Here is a 21,427-nt window from a genome sequence, read left to right on the forward strand (position 1 = left end):
ACTGTAAGGTGGTTTTGAAGCTGTTGCAGTCACACCTTTAAGTTGCAAAATTTTTCTGCTTTCAAAAATACTTTGTAGAACTCAAGCCTAAATCAAAACTGCGCTTCCATTAGTAGCCACATTTAACTGTTCTTTTTTTTCATGCAGGCTAGCTCAGCAGTAGTCAACGAAAAACCACTGTTTTGTTCTTATATATTTGGTTGTGAGCACTCAATTTGGCTGTGAGCACTCAAGATAAAGCTATCTATAAACAGTTCCTACAGAACAGCAAAAGCTGTATAGTGAAAGGTGTAGTTAGAAGGGAAAGCACGAAATGAAATAGCATGTAGTCTCACAATACAACATGTAGCAAGCAACATTAGCCTAACTCTTAGAAAGACTGCAAACAATCCAGTCTGAATATCTATATTTGACAGACAGATAAAGCTGTAGGGTGTATAAGTGAGGCTGATTGTGCTCTAGGTGAACAGGAGGGATGACAATAGCATGGCAGTAAATGGGCCATGTCATGTGTTCAAAACAAGGAATGCATGTATAGTGCAGACTTCAACCAGTCAGTCTCAAACAAATCAGAAAAAGGAAGTTATCATTCAGTCACACGCATACACCGCAGTGGCCGGTAGGGTCACAATCAAACAGCCAAGCTCCAAAGAGAGATTCTTCTGATAAAGGAGTTGTGCGACTTCCTCAAAGTGGTGTTGTTAATGGCCTTTCACTGCTGCTATGTTTCACTACAAAATTGAGCAAAAAGTGATGACACTGCATTCATTTGTCATCTTAGCCATTTGGATCGGAACTAAAATTCTGAACAAAACTAAGATGTCTAGAATCTGGAAGTCGTCAGCTGAATATGACTATGTTCATCTTCAGCCTCTTTGTGGCAGTTGCGAAAATGAGCAATCCTAATTAAGCCTGAACGATTCGTCATAAGGATGTTCACTGCAAGAAATTGAGCAACAGAAACAATAAAAGCAAGTGAACACAATTATTGTGTTTTTCCTTTCTCTCATGGTAATATGGAAGCTTGAGAATATTAGCATGGAATTCATCAAAATGCTGGTTAATACTGATTTGAAAAGACATATTTTAACAAGAACATGCGCACATACACTGGCTACTACTACCTCAAGTGATCCAATGGAGACCTCTAGCTTGCGATTTGTCAGGTATTATATAGAAAAACAATAAATTATACTTTCTACCAAATTCAAGCAAGACACATCATCAAATAACACTGCAATACACAGTTAACTATTATTCAGATTCACAGTGAATTTCAAGCGTTTTCTAGCCTAGAGCAAAATTCAAGCGAGAAAAAAAAATCACAGTGAGGACTTCAATCATAAAAAAAAAAAAAAACAACCTTGTTCACAAAAATGCACATAAATTGATAATATTTATGCACATGACTAGAGGGTAGTGCAGGCACCTGTGATTATTTATATAAACAGGACACACTGCCATCTCTTCGAGCCACCAGCTGCACTTAAAAATTAGCACAAGACTTCCGTGGCACTATCTCAGATGCATCATGCTGAAGGCTAACTAAGCCACCCTGCACAAAGTCAACCCTGTCTTTAAGCACACAAAAATGATGCACACAATAGATTGTGAGTGTAAGCATTTGAATATGGCACAAGGCAAAGGCATAAGTGATATGGCTTTTCTGGCACTGCAACAGTTCAGAGAGAAAATACACACTTTCCCGATGGCTTCCCTGCATTAAAGATATGCACTTACCAGCTTCAGCACTGTCCTGAAGCGCTTAGTGTTATGCGCACATTTTTATGGCATCAACAAAGAGCAGATCAAGGTTGACGTCAGTACACAAAAGTGATAAGCTCTCAAGAAAAACTGCAGCAATTTTACCTATTCAAACTGTTGCAAGAAAGAGTACGTCACAATAAGTCTATACCACAGGATGTCTGAGTCAATTTTTGAGCACGTGGTCATTGATATGACCGCAAACCATAAAATGTGTGCATACTATCAAACCTGGTATTTTTCTTCAGCTAGCTGAAGGGTCAATATGCAAAAAACCATTAAGAGCAATAGACTGCAGCTCATCAGCTGCCTATTCTCGGTGCCTTGATTTGCACGGCATCTTCTACATTTGCTAAGCCTTCTTCGATTTCAGTCTAAATGACAAACTACAAGATTCTGGCAGCACGTTCAAGCCTTTTTTTGATCAAAAAATGTTGTTGAAATACTAAATACTCACACTTGCAAAAACACTGCAAGACTCTTAGTCTCTACAATATGCATACTGTCAGGCTCGTTGTTAACAGACTGCAAAGATGAACAAACGATAAGATGCGACTCGACAGTGCAGTTGTTGACTAAGAAGCATATAAGTATAAACATTATCCAAAAAAGTGGCTCTTGCTTAATGATAAAACAAGACTGGAAAGTCTGTGCTAGGTAAGAATAAAAATGTGAGTGGTCTTATTAATAATGTCAATTAAGAGAGCAGTTAAAGACAGGTCAATAAAATGTGATTCCCACTATGCACATGCTTTATTATCTTTATGCTTTGTTCCTGCCGTCAAAATTAACATTACAGTAAAATCTCGTTGATACGATCTCAACTGATACGTTTTTCGGCTTGATATGATTTTTGTTTCCTTTCCTGGCTGACACCCTTTAGAGATTGTATTTTCGTACAACTAATATGATCATATTTTCACATGGACTTAAACAATGCAATTGTAAAAATATATGAAAAACATGCGCAGTTTTCAACTGCACTCCAAAGGGGCAGCTGAAAAAATGCTAGCAGGAAAGAGGAGTCACAGTAATGGTAACATTCTCGTGGCCAATGTTTTAGTACTAGTGCTTGCTGGCATAATGAACCCTCCCACACTTCTGTCAGTGAGAAAATTAACTTTTTCTTTTTGAATTTTCGTAGCGAGGTAGATGGGGGGGGTGTGATGCTCTCCTTAAAGTTGGCAGAGCGCCAAGATTTAGATGCTCTTCGTGCCTTTGTCGTTGGAGTGGAGCTAAACGATGAAGCTTGCTTCTGGGCATGAAAAACAGGCATGAGAAACAATCTGCCCAGTGCAAAGTAATAGATTATTTCAAAGTTCTGCAATAAAAGTAGGTATAGTGCAAGTGTGTTTCATTCGCGACCTTTTGGGGCCCGTTTTGGATGATACGACTTTTTGATAATATGTTTTAGTTTTTCCACTGTATTCATAAATCTATAAATTCCACAGGTGGCAGTGCCCGTGTTGCCCAGTCTGATTGTGTATTTAACTAACCTTTAATGTTTTCAGTCACTATAAATCGCTAAGACGACCGAGCAGCCTTGCTTACACAGTCTGTCATGACACTTCAGTCAGTTAACTTCTTTGCATCTTTACCTCAAGAGCATTAAAGCTCTCGCCACTGTATGCACCACTGGGTTTGAAGCAACTGACAGAATGCCATGTCATGATCTAGCTCCATTCAAGCACATCAGTAATCTGTAGTCTTCAAGCTTGCACAAAGGTGACATGCCCTTGCATTCAAAGGTGAGAGCTTGCTTCGTTGTCAGAGTAACTAGAGATAGTCTTGGAACTGTTACAGAAAAGATGCCATGTCACAGATTTATACTCAAGACAGCATTACAGTGAACTGCATGATAAAGGTATTTCGGCCTTTTATCTGAACTGAAAGCTGATCTCCCTGTCTTTATCACAGTCAATAAACATTCAAGCTATCCCCACTACAACATACTTTGTGCAACGAGATTAACATAGTGCAGTTTCTGAAGATTGCAATTATACCTAAATGAAAACACAGCTAACAAGCATGACTAATCATGCCATCCTTAAGGAAAGGAAGCCAGCCTGGCAATAGAGCAAGGCAAGGCACAGAGGTTAAAACATTCCTCATGAGATCTGATGGCGGCCTGCAGAGTGACACAGTGTACTGAGCAATAGCCAGTAATGGCTGCAGCAACTCGATGCCACAAGACACTGCAAGAGATACAATGAAATTACTATATGTAAAACCAAGTGTCACCGAACCTACAATTACAGTCATGCCCATCATGTAATAATAGCACTGAGGGTGAGGTCTAAGTTAAAATTTCCGAAAGGTACACAGCACTAACTAATCTTGCACTACAAGGACAGGGAAGTGCGACATACTGGAGTTTCACGCCATAAGCCTCACCGTTCAGATTACCATCGAACACCTGAACTCAAATTAAATGTTCCCTCAAAATGAGTGCATGCATTTCAATATTTCAACACCACTGAAATACTGTTCACACTGGCAAGTACCGAAACGACAACCTATAGCTATGCAACAAAAGAGTGTAGCAACTGCCCAACTACACTACACAGATGTACAGGGTGACAAACTCCAGTACACTAGTCCCTTGCACTACACTAACTGGTGCAGACATGCATTTTTGCCCTGGATGTTGTAGCAACTTGAAGTGAGCAAGGTGACAACTACAGACGTGAAGTTTAGCAACAAGTACCATCAATGACACGAAAGCAAATGTTTGCTAGAGTAGAAATATATGTAATACGGTGTCAAACCAAGGCACTGAATGGGCACTGTTACTGCTGGGATGAGGGCATGGTGCGCCGCCTCTGTCTTGGCTTGGCAACGGGCATCCGCAGAAGGCGTCCCACCCAGCCAGGCAGGGTGCCAGGCTGGCTGGCTGGGTCCAGTTCACTGTTGCTCAACGGATCCCACAGGCAGCGGTGCTCAGGGCTAAGAAAATCCTCAGATGTGCAAGTGCCCCTGGTTGCGGTGGTAAGCTTGGCATCCTGGCAGAAACATGCATGGGCAAACCTCTTTCAAGTTATGCAGAGTGAACACAAACTCTTCACGCCTAATATGAAGCATGAAGCATGATGTTTGAGCACGCTCCGAACACGCGGCAGAGTCTCAGTCGCATGCGAGGATGGTGGCATCCGCGTCGACAATGCGCTTCGAAACGTTGCAAATCTGACGACTACGTACTATCTAAGATCCATTTTATCGATGACCCAAGCAAAAGCAACTCTGAAGATGCTGCCAATTATTGTAAGCATTCAGTTCCGACCCCGCTGACAATGGAAACCAGCCCAGAACACCGGTGGCCGCACTCCGGCCTGCTAACGATGACTTTGTGAGCAAATTTGAAACCTTTCCGCGTCGATGGTGATGATGGTGATGGGGCTATCCCCTTCGTATTGACTGGTCACAACGAATGAGTCCTAGCCTAGATATAGGTCAAGAAGAAAAATAAAGACGAGAAAAAACTTTTAAAAAAAAATTAAAAATAACAGATGTCTGCACAATTACAGTGTGGAGCAGGTTGCACATCCTCACGCTAGTTCACATTCTCATGTGGTGAGTCGCTGTTGTCACCAGGTGCAAGTTGTGATTTAGCTGCGGTCATTTGCCACCGCTTCTGTAGCCAAGCTTTAGTGATGGCCAATGCAGCAAAGTCCGGCTGGCCCTCTGTTGTAAACCCAAGCGCCCGTGGCAGCGTGGCGCCCTCTATGTGTTGCGGGGAGAGACTGATGCAGTGGAGCGCAAGATGTTTGGTGGTTTCTGTCTCGATTCCGCAGCTACGGCACATTGCAGCTTGTACTGCGGCGGTACACTAGCGTTCTTAGAGCTCCGGCACGTGCTTCGAACAGGAAGGCACTTCCCTTGGTGTTGTCATATATCGCCTTCTTCAATATAGCCAACTTGTGGGCACTATACATTGGCACAGTTGACTTACTGTCCATCGCCGTCCTCCACTGTTCGCTCTCTGTCTTGCTAACGTTCACCTGCTCGGCTCGTATTGAGGTGGGCTCCGTAGGCCACCCCTCAGAACACTGGAATAGCCTAACTTGCGTCGCAATGTGTGCACGCGTGCCGTCCATTGTGTTCTGACGCCCCTAAGGTATAGGTACCTGTACATGCGGCGAGCCATCTGGACTGGTCTAAGCGGGGCAGGCGGGCCTCGAAGGATACCTTGCTTTTGGCCTCCTGGCATGGAAGGTCGACCATGCCCCATCTCCTTGGATAGCCTCTATCGCCACACGTCCATGGCAGCCCAGGGCTATGCGGCCCACTTCACGCTGTCCCCGCTCCAGCCAGGCACGGGTGGGGGCACTCAGACACGCATACAATGGCATTTGCAAGTGTAAGACTCGGCACATGGACAGCCTTTCCAAAGTTTGCACAACATCACATATCTATTGAAGCCACATAGACAGCGTTTTTTCAGTATGCAGCTAGCCGTCTGTGCTGCACGTCGCAGTTTCACCTCATGCCGGTTATACAATCTTCCCGAAACACTAATTGTAACCCCGAGATAGCGGGATTCCCCCGCTTGTGGAATTTCTTCTCCACCCGGTAATGTAACCTTCAGGGCACCACTCACTGGCTCCGCGAAGGAGAGCACGGCCGACTTCTTCGTGTTGAAAGAGAGGCGCAGCATGGCCAGGTGTGCAGCGGAGATCGCTATGAGCTGCTGTAGCTGGTCGAAGTCCTCCGCGAGGAGAACCAAATCGTCTGCAAACACCAGCTCGGCAGCGTCCAGGCTTGTGGACACCTGTCTAAGTACAGACCCAAGGGGAAGCCTAGGCCCGATTCAACGAGGGTAGTCTCAAGGTCGGCTGAATACAGCATATACAGCAGCGGTGATAGTAGGCGCCCTTGCTTCAAGCCTTTCCGGACTGCTACAAGCTCGGAGCGAGCATCCGAGCGAGCATCCCCAAAATGGGCTATCCCTGTGTTGCCGCTGTATAGCCTGCTCAGCACACCAGTCCACGTAGGTGGCATGTCGATATAGACCAGTCGGCTGAACAGTAGATCGTGCGGTACACTGTCATTGGCCCTCGTGACATCCAAAAGGCAATCAACCAGGCTCCGGCCCTCTTTCCTCGCTAGCTTTATACACTGCTGCGTGAAGAGGTAGTCCTCTAGGCGCCTGTTCTCCCGGAAGCTGTTCTGCAGCTCCGTGAGGAGGCCCTTCGTCTCCACCCACCCACTGAGCCACCGCTTCGGAACTTGTGCGAACAGCCTGTATAGGACGCTGGTCACCGTGAGTCGCGGAGATGACCGCCATTAAGCACACACGGCTGCGCAACCAGTCCGCTGGGATCAGGTCGCCCAGTAAGATGTTGGTGAAGATTGCTGCGAGGTGTTCCTGTGCCCTGTCGCCTAAGCCTTTACCAAGCCTGCCGGGATGTTGTCCAGTCCTTGGGCTGTATGAGCGGACATGCCTGGTCAACGGCTTTCTTCGTTACCTCCCATTTACAGTCATCTTGAGTGGATGCGTACAAGTGGTGAAGTGGCATCGTGGGGCTGACAGGTGGAGAGAAGTCGGGGTCGTAGATTTTCTTAACATGTTTTGTGACGTGTCCTGCCACATCCAGGACCTCCTCTCCTCGCCCGTACTCTCGTCACCCAACTTTTGCACTGGGGGCTTGCGGTTCAGCGCAGCCACGTATGACAAACTTTCTTGGCCCATTTCTTCCAGCCTTGATCAGTGTCTGGAGAAGTTGGCTGTCGCTAGCCATCATTTTGGTCTGCACAAGCTGTTGCATTCTTTTTTGTCTGATGTATCCATCCCAGGCTGCCTGGGAAGCATCGGGGGAAAGGCACTTCACCGCCCTTCGGTGGAGGCAGTTGGAAGTTCTCTGCGCCTCGAGTGCCATCCACACCTCATCATCCCACCATCTCTTCCGTCGATGCGCTGGCAAGCGACTGGCCAATAGCTCGTGCGCACTCATGATGCGGTGAAGCTCTTCAATGTATGCCTCGTACAAAAGCGGTGCTGTCTGGTGTATGGTGCGGGCCTCAAACTGCTGCGCGACCAACTCGTAGGCCTTCTCCGGCAGGTACCGCGTCGCCAGTTTTGGTGTGGCACCGTATTGCATTTGCGGTAGTTAGACGCCGCGAAGGTCAGCTTGAGGCAATTGTGGTCACTGCCCATACTGAATTCCCCTGCCTCGTCCATGTGGACACCAGTCAGGTGGATCACCAGCTTCTTCGAAATGACCGCATAGTCAATGCTGGAACTGCTGTTACGCGCACATCACGTGAAGTCCCCATTACAGTCAGCCAGGATTCGCCACGTCCAGGGAGAGTACTTCTGCCATCTCCAGTAATAGCGCTCCATTGTGGTCTTGGTAGCCATCGAGAGATTGGATGTGGCCATTAAAATCTCCTACCAAGAGTATCTCTCTATTGCCCAGCGAGCCACGTCTTGCTGGATGCACAGCGCCACTTTCCGCTCATCGACACGATACGCCATCTAACGTGTAGTCGAGTAACTGAAGCTTAGATTTTATTGCTGTTTACATTTTTCCCGCGAGGTGGCTATTTTTGAACTTGGCTATTTTGTGCTCCGAACACACAGCAGCGTCGGAGTCACATGCGAGAATGACGGCATTCACATCACAGACGCGCGCTTCGAATCTCACGATTCTGCACATCGTACGACCGATTTTATCGATGACCTAAGCAGCAGTGACTCCGAAGATGCTGCCTTATTGTCAGAATTCCGTTCTCACCACGATGACGATGGAAACCAGCCCGGAACATCGACGGCCACACTTTGTTGACCTGTTTTGCATGCGTCTGGTAACGCTCCGGATGTTTTGTTTGTGTTGTTGGTGTCATTTATCTCATTCCCAGGGTGTCAACATCACTTGGGCACGATATCTTGCCTCCCACAAAGCAGGGAGTAGCGTTCTGCCCAAGAAGGGAACCAGACATCTGTTTCGGCATGGCGTTCTGCAGCAGCCCTCGTTGATTGCTTATTATGCATCAAGAACACTATTAAATAAGGCACTTTTATTTTCTCACAGCAAGTGGCCAGTATAATGCTCTGCATTTTGTACATCTCGAAAAAGTTTTAAAATTTTTGTTTTCATTTGCAAGTGCATTTCTTCAAGTTTTGTTCATTTTTTTTCTAAAATCTGGTTTCTGGGAAATTATATTGTGTGTTACAACCCACAACTTTATATTCAAAGTTGTATGCCTGAAATGCAAATCTAATTATCTTTCTTTTCATGTGTTGTATAAAATTTTAGACATGATAGTTTTTACAGAAAAAAAAAATCTACTGAAACCTACAGAAAACGGTCATTTTGCCCACGGTAGGGAAAGAGTTAAGGTTGGCCCTCAGACACCAGATGCAATTAACAGATAATGCGCTCCATTATTCCATTGCTATACCCGATATATTGTACTAACTGGTATTGTCATAAGTGCCTTTGACTGCATATGAAAAGACCACTCATAAGTAAAGTATGGCCAACTGTGGATAATTGTCTATTATGCCAGTGTTCATTGCTACATGAGCTGAGCGTTTGTGTTTTCTTCCGTAAATTCTGTGACCACAATGATTCGCAGACATCTGAATCACAATTAAGTGTTTTCAATGAAATACGGCTTTTCTTGAATTAAATGTTAGTAAAAATTTATGCATGATGGTATGAATGATGTAGACCTTTTTTTCAGTAAATGATGACAGGGCATTAAATTTCTGAGCGTTCCTGAAATACAACACGTGCCTGATAATGACCTGTATTAACAGCACTTGCTATCAAACTTGATGTCAAATGCATGTTTATTACTGCTTGGTTGGGTGGTACAAACTAGAGAACTGCACGGGCTCGGACCAGCCCAAAAGCCCAGGCCGGGCCTGAAAAGTCCACGTGGTCAAGCATTGCGGTGAAGCTCAAAGTGCAGCGAATTAGAAAACTTTCGATGTATTCGATAATTTTCTAGTATTTGGAAGATTACGAATATCAGTTCTTTTAATAACAATATGAATCAAATAACATAAATACTCAATTCGTATTCGAAATTTCAAATATTCACATACTCCTAGAAATAAGGCAGCATGAACAAAATTTTAGGAGAGTTCATGGTGTTCACCATCATCATAATCATAATCACCACCACCGCCATCAGCCAGATTATACCAATTGCAGGGCGAAAGCCTCTCCGATATTACTCCAATTAACCTGGTCCTGTGCTAGCTGCATCCACTTGACGCCTGCAAACTTCTGAACCTCATCCACTCCCCTAACTTTCTGCCTCCCCCTGCTACGCTTTTCTTCCCTTGGAATCCAGTTTGTTACCCTAAGCGACCACCGGTTATCCTTTCTTCGCACTAAATGCCATGCCCATGCCCTTTCCTTCTCCTTGATTTCCACTAGAATGTCATGAACGCATGTTATTTCTCTGACCTACTCTCCACACTTTCCATTCTATACCTCTCTGTGTTGACCCCAGCTTAAGTAGAACCCTTTTTATCAGCCTCCATGTTTCAGCCCCATAAGTGAGTACAGGCAAGATGCAACTGTTACACACTTTCTTCCTCAATTTTTATGATGCAGAAACCCCTTAATCAACTATTTAGGTAACTGCCAGTTCACCACATATAACTGCCACTTCACTACAAACTTTCCTATGCCAAAGTACATTTCGATTGCTTCCTCTTTGTAGACATGCCAGTGAACGTTTCTTTTTCATTTTGGGCATAAAATTCTGTATATTTCATTTTGAACCCATCAAGGCAGCAGCACAGTACCTTGGAAGCTTCCCTTCGGCGAAATTCTGTCTTGGCCATCTCTGTAGCCACCCACTCAGGAACGTCAGGTATGGCGTAAGCGATGGCAAACTTGATGCACAGGATCACATGCTGGGAAAGCAAAGGGCAGGCTGCTTCATTGAGAAAAAAACAAACACCAGCTATGAAAAAAAAAAAGACCTAGGAGATATCTTTGAATTAAGTACTACACCTGTATATTATAAGTGCAGTAAACAAGTTGCCATAACACATAAGCTGGTTTATCCCATATTAGTGCACAAGGGTTTGCAAACGAGGCCCTCATGGTAACTTTTCAACTTAGTAAGAGAAAAAAAAAAGATAAAAAAAAAGCTAACTGCCCACACTGCCAAAAACAGGAACCTATGGCATCAGAATTAATTGAATTTGTTGGACATCAACATCATGGTGGAGGTCTGGTGGTGTCCGTACCTTGCGCATCAGAGTTACTTCGTTAAAACTGGCCATCGAAATTGTGTTAGCACCCCTTCCCTTGCATTGGCAGAAAAAGAAATTACTTATCTTCGTAATCGCATGCCACAAAGGAAAGAGGGTGGGGAGTGTATGTGTGTGCGTGTGTGTGCGTGCGCATGGTGGGGGTGGGGGGGGGGGGGGGGGGCGAGATCATGTGTGATTGACGAGGCACCTGCGTGTGTTTAATGATTGTGTCATATATACAGTCGAACCCGGATATATCGAACTCGAAGGGGATCGCGAAATAGTTCGATATATCGATAATTTGATATACAAAAATCGGCTTGTGACGGCACTTACGATGCGAAAAAACGATACCGTATTTGTCGCGTAATCAACCGACTCGCATAATGAACCCACCCTCCACTTTTGCACCCGAGAACTTAAAAAAAAAAAAAAAAAAAAAGCGTTAAGGCCAGCTCGCTCACATGCAAGCGACTGAACGATCTCAGCGGCAGGGACAGAGCGAAAATTTTCAAGCTTGTTGGAACTGCGTCCCTCTCGCCGCTCGAGCCACAGCGGCAGCTCAAAACAAGGTTTCTGTGTCGCCGCGGCGGCAGAAATCGCGAGCATTTTCGCTTGCATGTCGATGGCGCGCGTCAGTCAGTTTCGGTCGTCTCATCCACAGCTCATTGGCAGCGTGCCAAGATGCTGCGCAGCAATAACGTCAGGGCGCGTTTATCTTTTGATAGCTCCTGCGGTGGCGGGGAGCGAACTTTGCAGAGTGCCCGTGATGGCTTGATTGCACAAGCCTGGTTCGATTTATCACGCCGCGCTTGGTGCGGGCGTCATGATCCCAGCAGCTGACTGCGTGCTTTCGCTGATTCATGCATGCAAGGATAAACGATAAAAAAATAATAATAATAATAAAATAAACATCCCCGCAAAAAAAAAAAAAATACCTTGCCGCTTCTTAACGTCCGCAGCCGCCATATCTTACGCCACGCCGTGCGTACAGCACAACGATAAGAAAGAATGACTCTCGCAAAAAGAAAAAAAAAAAGCTGCCGCTTCTTAACATCCACAGGCGCCATAGCCACGTCAGCCACCGCGCCGCCGCACGCAGAGGGTTCGCAACACACGCTGGAAAAAGCGTCCCACGTCTGTCTGAAAAGGGGCTGAACTGGCTTGGCGCATGCGTTGCGCGTGCTTAAGGAGAGGGATAGCTCGGCAAAAGAATGGGCACACCCACACACATGGCTTGCAAACGTCATGTGTTGGCGTGCGGGAAACAACAACTGCAGATGCGCGCGCCTTTGGGGAATGGGCGCGGTGCTGCCCAGACCAGCCGTCGCCGAACTGTCCCCTCTCATTCCTTCCGCGCGTGGCTTGAAAATGTCATGCGGCAAACGCCTAAGGGTGATGCGGTCGTCTTTGGGGAAGGCACACTTTCCAGTGCGTGGTGCGGAGTTCGATATATCGAACGACCGGTGAAATTGAGTTCGATATATGACGCGGCTTTCCTATACTTTTACATGGGATTTTCAAGGGGATATTTCGTGAGTTCGATATAACCAAAATTCGATATATCCGGGTTCGATATACATAACCGGGTTCGACTGTATATATTGTGGGGATTCACAACCCCTCCCTCCATTATAACACCCGCGCGTAATCAACACGCGTGATTACACGTGCTGGCAGAGAGGTTGGCGGAGGAGAGGGCATGCTGGCCACACCCCCCCCGCTGGCTCCCGGGCAGGCGGCGACGCTGCCACGGGCTTCCCTCTTTCCTGCCTGACACGGCTTCGCGCTCACATCCCGTTGCGGTAAGTGCCTACGGTGTGTGGGCAATTCTCGGTAACGGCGGTGGTCTCCTCGGCACAAATCATGAACCGAGCGCGTGCGCGCTTAATCGCCGAAGACCCCCGAGCGAGTTGCTACAGTCGCGCTCCTCGACATGGAACGGGAGAGGAGGTCTCCCGGTTACGCCGGCAGGAAAGAGGGAAGCCCGCGGCAGCGTCGCCGCAGGCCCGGGAGGCGGCGGGGGGTGGCCAGCATGCCCTCTCCTCCGCCAACCTCTCTGCCAGCGCGCGCAATCACCCGTGTTAATTACGCGCGGGTGTTAAAATGGAGGAAGAGGATTGTGAATACCCACAATATATATGTATTTGTACGGTAAAAACTAGTTGCAGTCTAGCGGGTGTCCCGTGTGTTTCGTGTTCTTTGTGTCCGTGTTTTTACCGCTACAAAATGATTCCAACCAGAGTCACATTTCAGCTGCTTTCTGTCACTGGAATTATCGGCCATAATGGTGGAGACAAGGTGCTCATTCCATTCTCTCCCTACATTTATTTATCCCAGAAATGTTGTGATCAGTTAGTGGGCAGACAGTTGCTAATAACTATTATATAATTTCAAAGGGACTTGTTTTAACGGCAAATTGCGAGTAGCATTTCATGAATCTTTCACTCATTCTCAGAATGTTTGCCATAACAAGTAAAACACAATCCCATGCATCCAAACAGAAGATGTAGGTGGCCTCAGGATAATGCACATACCTACATCTCGCTAAATTCGTTTGCATCAAAATAGCGCCAAATCAAAATGCGTAATAACGAGTAATCTGTGCTCAATGATCCACTTTCTGCAACATACTCTCTTTCACCTATTTTCATGTCTACATTTCAATGTAACATGTTAACATGTTGAAGAAAATGTGAACGGCATCATGTCAGGTAGGAACATAACATATACAGAAATATGTGGACATTTTTCCAAAACTGAGACCCCACAACCCCAACCTGGAAAACACGCAAAACCGATGTCGTCACATGAGGTTTACCTGTCAAGAATTCTACAAGCAGTCTGAAACTTACATGAAACAATCTGCCACAACCAATCCACCATGATGACTTGTTTATGTTAAAATGCAGGCAGCCTAAAATTGGTTCGGATAGCACTGACCATATAAGAAAGTTGCATTCATCTCATATGTAACTAATGTGTGAAAATAGGCCATATGTATTTCCTAAACACTTTATAACATAATTTTCTAAGACAAGACAGCAATAATTTTCTGACCAGTAAGAAAGCACTGAAGTGGAGTGGTGATCAGTACCAGAAGCAGGTTTTCTACAGTCACTTGCTGACCTTACGAAATGAGTTATGCAATATCTGCATGAGGTTTCTTCACCCAGAAAGATCAGATCCCTGACATAGAGGAGGCACTACGGCGGCCTTTTGCTTTAAGCAAATAAAAACTTAATTGGCAGAAGAGAAATTCTAAAAGGAAGATTGCAGCGGTAGCACATACATGGACCTCAACAACTGAGCATAATGTCTATATTCATTGCAAGAGGCATCATAAACTACAATAGTGTTCTCTAGTATTATTTCAAAGCAATAAGGTCAGTTCACAAATGTTGACAGTTGCAAGTGGCTTGCCTGGAGGCTTTGCATTTATGGGAACACATTCCCAATTAAAATAAATAAAAGAATAAAAATGGAGGCATGGAAAGTGGCAGAAAAGGATAAAAAAAAAACACGCACCTCTAGCACCACGAGCCCAAGCAACACCTCAAGGGGAGTGAGTGAAGGCCAGAGGCGCTGTACTTGGCCTAAGGTGCCCATCAGTGCACAGTTGACGACCACTGCTAGCATGCCCATGGCCTCCATAGCCACCTACACAAACATACATATACCATGAATGCAGATGATGATGCTCAACTAGGAAAAACGCCTGAAATGGAATAATACCAAACTTGGTTAGTGACAAAATTTTCAAATGGAGCCTCATACCACGAGGCTCCGCTTGCAAGCCAGATGCAACAGAACCATATAAATAAACCTGCTCGTATTGCCCAACTCAACAGAAGCACCTCAAATATCAGATCCCATGAGGTCATGGTGACTCTATGTCAGGCAAACCTCTATATATCAGGTAAGCAGCACCCCAGATGTTCTGAAGGAAACATGCGCTAAGAAACCATATGCTTTTATGCCCCGAGGCAATAAACATCGCAAAAAAAAAAAAAAGGGTACCTCCAACATTCCAAGCAGCACCTGTATACAACCATACAGCTGCTGAGCAACAACTGCTCTTTCCCTAGTAACATAGGAGGATACCTGTCGTCCAAATATTTTTGCTAAATGTATGCAAATAAAGTTTTTGGTTGTGAAGTGAACACAAATAGTAATAAAAAATAGGTTCAAATCAAATAGAATATTTTTGAATAACATAATATATTCAAATAATTTCGAACAGCATGCACTGACTAGTCTGCCACTATGGCTAAGTAAAAGAAAGGCTTCTGAACAAATAAACTGATCAGAAAACTGAGCATTAAGAGCACGGTTTGCCTGACAGGAAGTTCATTTAAATAAACAGTTATGTAATGACAACGTAAGAAAAGAAACAGCAAGTTTGATCAATATAACAACAAGTTACTCCTCATAATGCCATGCTAGCCTAGGTTTCACAAAACAATTAGTTACGACAAACAATACAATGAGCATTCATGAAGTATAACATAAGGCAATAAACAATGAAACAAGCCCTATCTATCAGATGACATTGCCTTGCCACACACACAGGTTGTTCTGTTCCAGGTTTAGCTAACCAGCTGACCCAAGATTCACAAATGTGTTGCAGAAATGAGAGGAGTAAGAAAGCCCACCTGCCAAGTGCCAATACTGTTGGCCTGTTGGGCAAAGGGGCGCTGGAAGACAAAGCAGAGCTTGAAGGCATCACTGCGCACTTCGACCAGGTTGTTCAGCAGGGCACACAGAGCCGCCCAGGGAAACGCCGAGGAGAAGAGGGTCACGTGGCCAAACTGAATGAACATCTCCAGGTAATCTTCAAAGGTGCCTTCATACTGCACACCACAGAAAAAGGATGGGTAGACAGTCTCAAATGCTGCCCATGGAAACTCAGAACATAACACAACCTACAACTTAGGCCAGTTTTCAAGCATGAAAAAAGGGAAAAGCACTCACTATATGCCAAATTACAAGAGCAATGCAGTGGCTTAAGCTTCAGGAAACCATATTTAATCAGACTTGTTTGCATTTATATCTTGTTTCATTTATTCTTTCTCTGCCCGTAATTACCCATGCTTCATGAAAATTATCATTAGCACAAATGCTCCAGCTAGGAACAGCTGCATACTTACAGCTGCCCTGACAATAGAAGTGGTTTGGGATTTAACATTTCAAAGTGACTGAGGCTATGAAAGACGCTGTAGTAGACTGCTCTGAAAATTTCAACCACCAGGGGTTCTTTAACATGCACTGACATCGCACAGCACACAGGCACCTTGCTTTTCGTTTCCATAAAAAAGCAGCCGCCCCAGTAGGGATTCAATCCCAGCACCGTAATTACTGCACCACTGCTGTGAGGTGACAATAGAAGTCAAAGACTGTTTAAAGCTCATATAGGTATAGTGTTCTGAAGAACTAAATATGCTGCTCTCATAGATATTTTAAAACAAGGCCCCATTCTCCAGAAACTCTAGTAGTATTGTGAGAGTAAAAATCATGAGCATGCCCCTGGCAGGTTGCAATTGGCAACTGACGGCCCGGGGCTGGCCTTGACTGAATGCTGGGTTGCGTGATGTCACGAGACCACATGACATGAAACAACTGCCAACTCAAGTCGCTACCTTTAGATGAGGCTGAGATGGGAATCGAACCCACTGGGACTATGCCACGTATACATTTTCATACAGCTTGATTAAAGCGGGGCTTTACATTTATGACAGGTGGTGTATCACATAATGTGGCAGCCTGTGACTGTATGCTAATGATCATGTGTCAGATAATGAAAGTGCAAATTAAAAAGCCCATGAAAAGCTATTTACTAAGCTAGAAAACAGGCACAAGCAATAGGTACCCCCATCAGTCCTCTCTGCAATGCAAAATCATTAGCACAGACCTTATGATTCAAAATGATGCTCCCCTCAACTCAGCACATGCCAGCACACAGAAAAAAAAAAAAAGGAAAATAAGTGATCATCCACTTGGGAGTGTCCAATGAATGGGCGCACACAGCAAGCCCCGTCAACGAGGTTTGCGTGCGGGGGTGTGTCGCTTTAATTAGCTGCAAGTGGTTTCTTTAAAATTATTTGTAAATTATAGGCCGCAGCAAAGTTTTTAAATTTGACTTCAGTACTCAAAAGCTCTGTGGATTTTTTGCATTTGGATATTGCCTCAAGTACTACTTCAGGGACCCTTTAAGAGATTAATGATTAACTGAGCAGCAAAGTGAATGTACACAAACAGAAACATGTTAGGGATGTGCAGACTGGGAGCAGTAATGATGTCAAGTTGCAACTCTCAGAGGTGGAGCTGAAGTGTCTTACAAGTTTGTTTTTTTTCTTTCTTTTGGCTGTTGTTAGACTCACCTTAAACATGGCACATTCTATTTCACCCTGGCTCAACTTGGACGTAGATGCACTAGAAGTAGCTGGACTTTCCTCCGGTGTTGTGCTGGAACTGAAACACAGGTGCCAAATTACCAAACAGCCAGGATGGCTAGCCTGTTTATAACTGTGCCAAAGCACAAATTCCACACTGACTCAGTAATGTGGATCAGGTGGCAAGAAATAATTATTTATATGCAGGAAGAGGGCACGGGCAAGTTTATATTTTCACAGAAAATGAGAATTTTAGAGTTGGACAGGGCATGTAACACGACAATTCGCAGGAAGGGAATTTCAACAGTGGCAGAGAACAAAGTGAAGTGATGAAGTTAGAAGACTAATGAGATAAGGTGACAGCAATTGGTTTAAAAGACAGAGGCAGCCAAACATCACTGGTCTTTTATCTTGCAGTGGGCTATATTCAGCCACCAATGATGATGCTGAAATGAGGTACTACTCATAGCTCCAAATAACAAGAATGTAATTCACATTTTTTACATCAGTGCTACTCCATCTCCAAAGAAGCTTCATAACAACCAAGCTTAAAATGTCATCAGGTAAAAAGTCACCAACTACCTCCTCATATTTCAACACAGTCATCAGAGCATTATGAAAAACACAGGAAAGGTTCACATCAAATATTACACCTTTCTAGATATAAAATAGGTATGCGTATTAGCACTTATAAAATCTTGATTTCACAGTAATGCAAAGCATACAGATGGCATCAGGCAAGATACTTTTCTCATTCTTCGGCTGCTCAAAATGTAGTACCATGATTTACTAAAATTTTTACATCACAGTGTTAAAAATAAAGTGAACCTTTCTGAAGATTCGTCGCTGCTGCTCAACTCAAGGCATGCCAAGTGAAGCCGCTCCACCAGGAACGGTATGACGCTCTCCTTAATGTTGCCAAGGACTTGCCGCGTGATCAGCAGTGTTGCGAGTTGCTACAGCACAGAGGAAAAGACAATGTTCGCTGTCAACTCAAGTTTCAGTAATACCTGGGACAGCTGAGCATCAATCCTGGTGTCTAACTACAATGGAACATGCTCAGCTGTACAATGGCCTGACGATAGAGAAATATGAGAGAGAGAAACGCACGCATGCATAATCTGTGTGTGACTACATCCACAGCCTATTTGTAGACAGCACGCACATACCTCTCCTGTTTCCTTACTCTGCTGAATTAATACTGTTCCATACAACCTTGGCTACACCTCTGCTCAAAGCCAGAAAACCATTTTTTTATGTTATGTGCAGAAAAAATTAAAAAAAAAACATCAAAATTGGGAATTTGGGTTTTGTGTGCACTTGCCCATTTTAGTGGAAGGAGGACAGACCGCCACCACAGCAGTATGTCATATTGCATACGGTGCCCGTTATCCACATATTATTCCACTGATTGCACCCATTCATTTTTATAAGCCCGCTAAATATGAACGTGAACAATAATTTCAATGCTTCTGTGCCATTATCAAACATTCTGCATTACCTGCCTTGAAGATAGAAGACATTAGTTTAATTTTCTCTTTTGTTTGTCTTTTTAGCACACGGAGGTGATTTTCCAATTGGTGACCTGGAGCACGTTTTGAACCTACGAAGGAGCAAGATTTCTAGGAATTCTAGAGACAGCACCGTTGCGCTCCAATCAGAACTCAAAACCTTAATACAAATAACTCACTGAAACAGCTCTTCGATTTCAGAGGTTGCTCCATATTGCCAATTTGAATTCACCATAAAACGATTTGATCCAACTAGGCAGTGCTGAAGTGTTCAGTTGCAAAAAAGGGTTCACGGTGTGCGAATATTTCAAATTTCAAACACAGATCGAATAACAAACATATTTTGTAGAAAAAAATGATATTCAAAATTTTCCAAATGTAAAAAAATGACCGAATACGCTGAAGATTTTTTAATTTACCACAGTTTCACTGCACTACACGCTTCACCGCAATACTCGACTGCGCAGACTGCGCAGTGAAGCATCCTCAGAAAGCAATGGGGCTGTTTTGGGAACAGGAACCTTCTCTTTTGTGAAAAGGGCCTTCCCGACAGCGTGTAAATTCTGTAACATGTAAATTCTGAAACAGACAAGATGCACAATGTTTGGTAATTTTAATTTTCCATTGTTCTCCACTGATCAGATATTTAATATTTAACTCGATATTCGAAGGCATCTATTTCCCCATTTCATATTCAATTCGCGTTTGAAAATTTCAATATTTATACACCCCCAGTTCATAGCAATGTTGCTAAATGAAGCTATCCCAGAACTTAACCTAATTATATGCACAATATGATTGAAAACTAGAATCGATCATAAAAAAAAGGGTTGAAAACAAGTAAAACAAAATAACAAGACAGGAAGTGCATACCTCTCTGAGCTGCTCCATGTCTTGGAGATAGAAGGCAATGTAGAATAGGGACAGGAACGAGTTGACAAACTGGAACTAAATGTGAACTGAATTAAATTTAAAGAACAGGTTCAGCAACACACTGAGATGTTCAGCCAAGCACAGATAAAAGCATACTAAGCTCGCAAGCTGGCAAAAGCCAGTGGTGCCCTGGACTGGGTCGCCAACCGCTCGTCACCCTCGGCTGAAGAGGCAAAGATAAAAGATCCTCAAACATTTAATAAAGTTTACTCACTCACTCAAAGCATACCACATATGCTGTGGTCACAGACCCTATATTCTGCTGTCCTCAGAAATTTTATGTTAGACAAAGAAAAGATTAACTTAAACCATAAGAAACATCGAAAACTGTCAAAATGGAAGTGCATATGTGAACCACTAGGAAATGCTGCTCTTTCCATTTCATGGCTGAACCAGAAAATGAGCAATTTGCTTTTGAACTCCCATGCTTTGATGCCTTGGCTGTGAGAATTCAGTCTCTTTATTTTTTTCATAATTTCTTTTTTGTTTATTTCCCAACAGTATTAAGCAGGAGTAATAAACAAATACAGGAGGATAAAAGCACTCTCTGCACGATTGAGAATTTGGACATTTTTCCTTCAAAGCAGGGTCCATAGACTGAAGGCAGGCACTGCACAGTGAAGGGATAAGTTTGACTAACGGTTACAATCCAGGAATTTTAAAACCAAGCTAGTGAAAAATGCAATGGTAATATAGCACAACAATGCAAGCACCCAAATGCAACGTTTACATTTGCATGCCATGAGCACTCACAGTGTGCTGCCGAAGCAGCAGCTTGTGCATTCCATACATACGTGCAAATGAAGAAAACTTGAGGATCATGCCTCCGCTGTCTAACATTGGATGTGAGAACAAAGCAGCTTAATGACATCCAGTGAGCAAGAAATGAACTGCTTTCCAATTATGCCCTTTGTAGGCTTTCACAAAAGGTAGCAATTAGACACAGAGGTGGGAGATGCAAACCCCACAGCCATCTTACTAGAGATGCCCAGTGCTCAGTGGGGCAGCTCGGCATCAGATTGCCTCCTTTTATGCACTACCACCTCTGCCTTTGTCCAAATGAGTTCGTCCTACCCGCTCTCTTCCCCATTTACACCAAATACACCTTGAACTCTGCTGTCACAACTAAGGGGATCATTAAAAAGCTGTTGCGCTAGGATGCTGTCAGCTCTATGGACGAGGTTTGGGCAGGTCTTTCAGGGGATACCGTCCTGGCATCTTTTAGGCAATGAGGCATTTTCCATGTCTTAACAGCTGTGAAGACTGGAATTCAACCATCCCTGACCTCTGCAAGCAGCAAACCGGTGACGGAACCTGAAGCTCAGGAAGACATACTGGATGAAGCTCTGCAGTTCCTATTTGATACAAACAGTGATACATTTTTCACTGGGTTTAACACCAGTGAGTGAGAAAATAAACGAGGATGTGCACTAATGTGTCTAATTGTCCCCTTTTTTGCAATTTTTGGCATTGGACCTGAAAATTCTCCCAGTGCATATTTTTTCTCACCTCATCTCCAGTAGTTTAGGTAGACATTCTCTAAGAACTTTACGGAAAATCGACACTTTTAAAGGACTCTAAGTAGGATGAGAGCAGTAAAAAAGCAA

General features: G+C 44.2%; 1 protein-coding gene across 4 annotated transcripts in view; it reads right to left on the bottom strand.

Moving 5' to 3' along the window:
- The window catches only part of LOC146198132 (anoctamin-8-like), a 58,291-nt gene continuing 36,864 nt past the window's right edge, over nucleotides 1–21,427 (bottom strand). For all 4 annotated transcript variants that reach the window (XM_084593461.1, XM_084593459.1, XM_084593458.1 and 1 more), the window contains 7 exons: nucleotides 19,761–19,835; nucleotides 18,205–18,332; nucleotides 17,365–17,455; nucleotides 15,640–15,837; nucleotides 14,513–14,644; nucleotides 10,529–10,639; nucleotides 1–4,766 (listed from right to left, as the gene is read on the bottom strand). In XM_084593461.1, coding sequence (XP_084449587.1) covers nucleotides 4,554–4,766; nucleotides 10,529–10,639; nucleotides 14,513–14,644; nucleotides 15,640–15,837; nucleotides 17,365–17,455; nucleotides 18,205–18,332; nucleotides 19,761–19,835 — 948 coding nt within the window. In that variant the 3' untranslated portion in view covers nucleotides 1–4,553. The remainder of the gene's footprint in view (nucleotides 4,767–10,528; nucleotides 10,640–14,512; nucleotides 14,645–15,639; nucleotides 15,838–17,364; nucleotides 17,456–18,204; nucleotides 18,333–19,760; nucleotides 19,836–21,427) is intronic.

Source organism: Amblyomma maculatum, chromosome 2 (assembly GCF_055883805.1).
Source record: "Amblyomma maculatum isolate TAMU_Amacu chromosome 2, ASM5588380v1, whole genome shotgun sequence".
NCBI lineage: Eukaryota > Metazoa > Arthropoda > Arachnida > Ixodida > Ixodidae > Amblyomma > Amblyomma maculatum.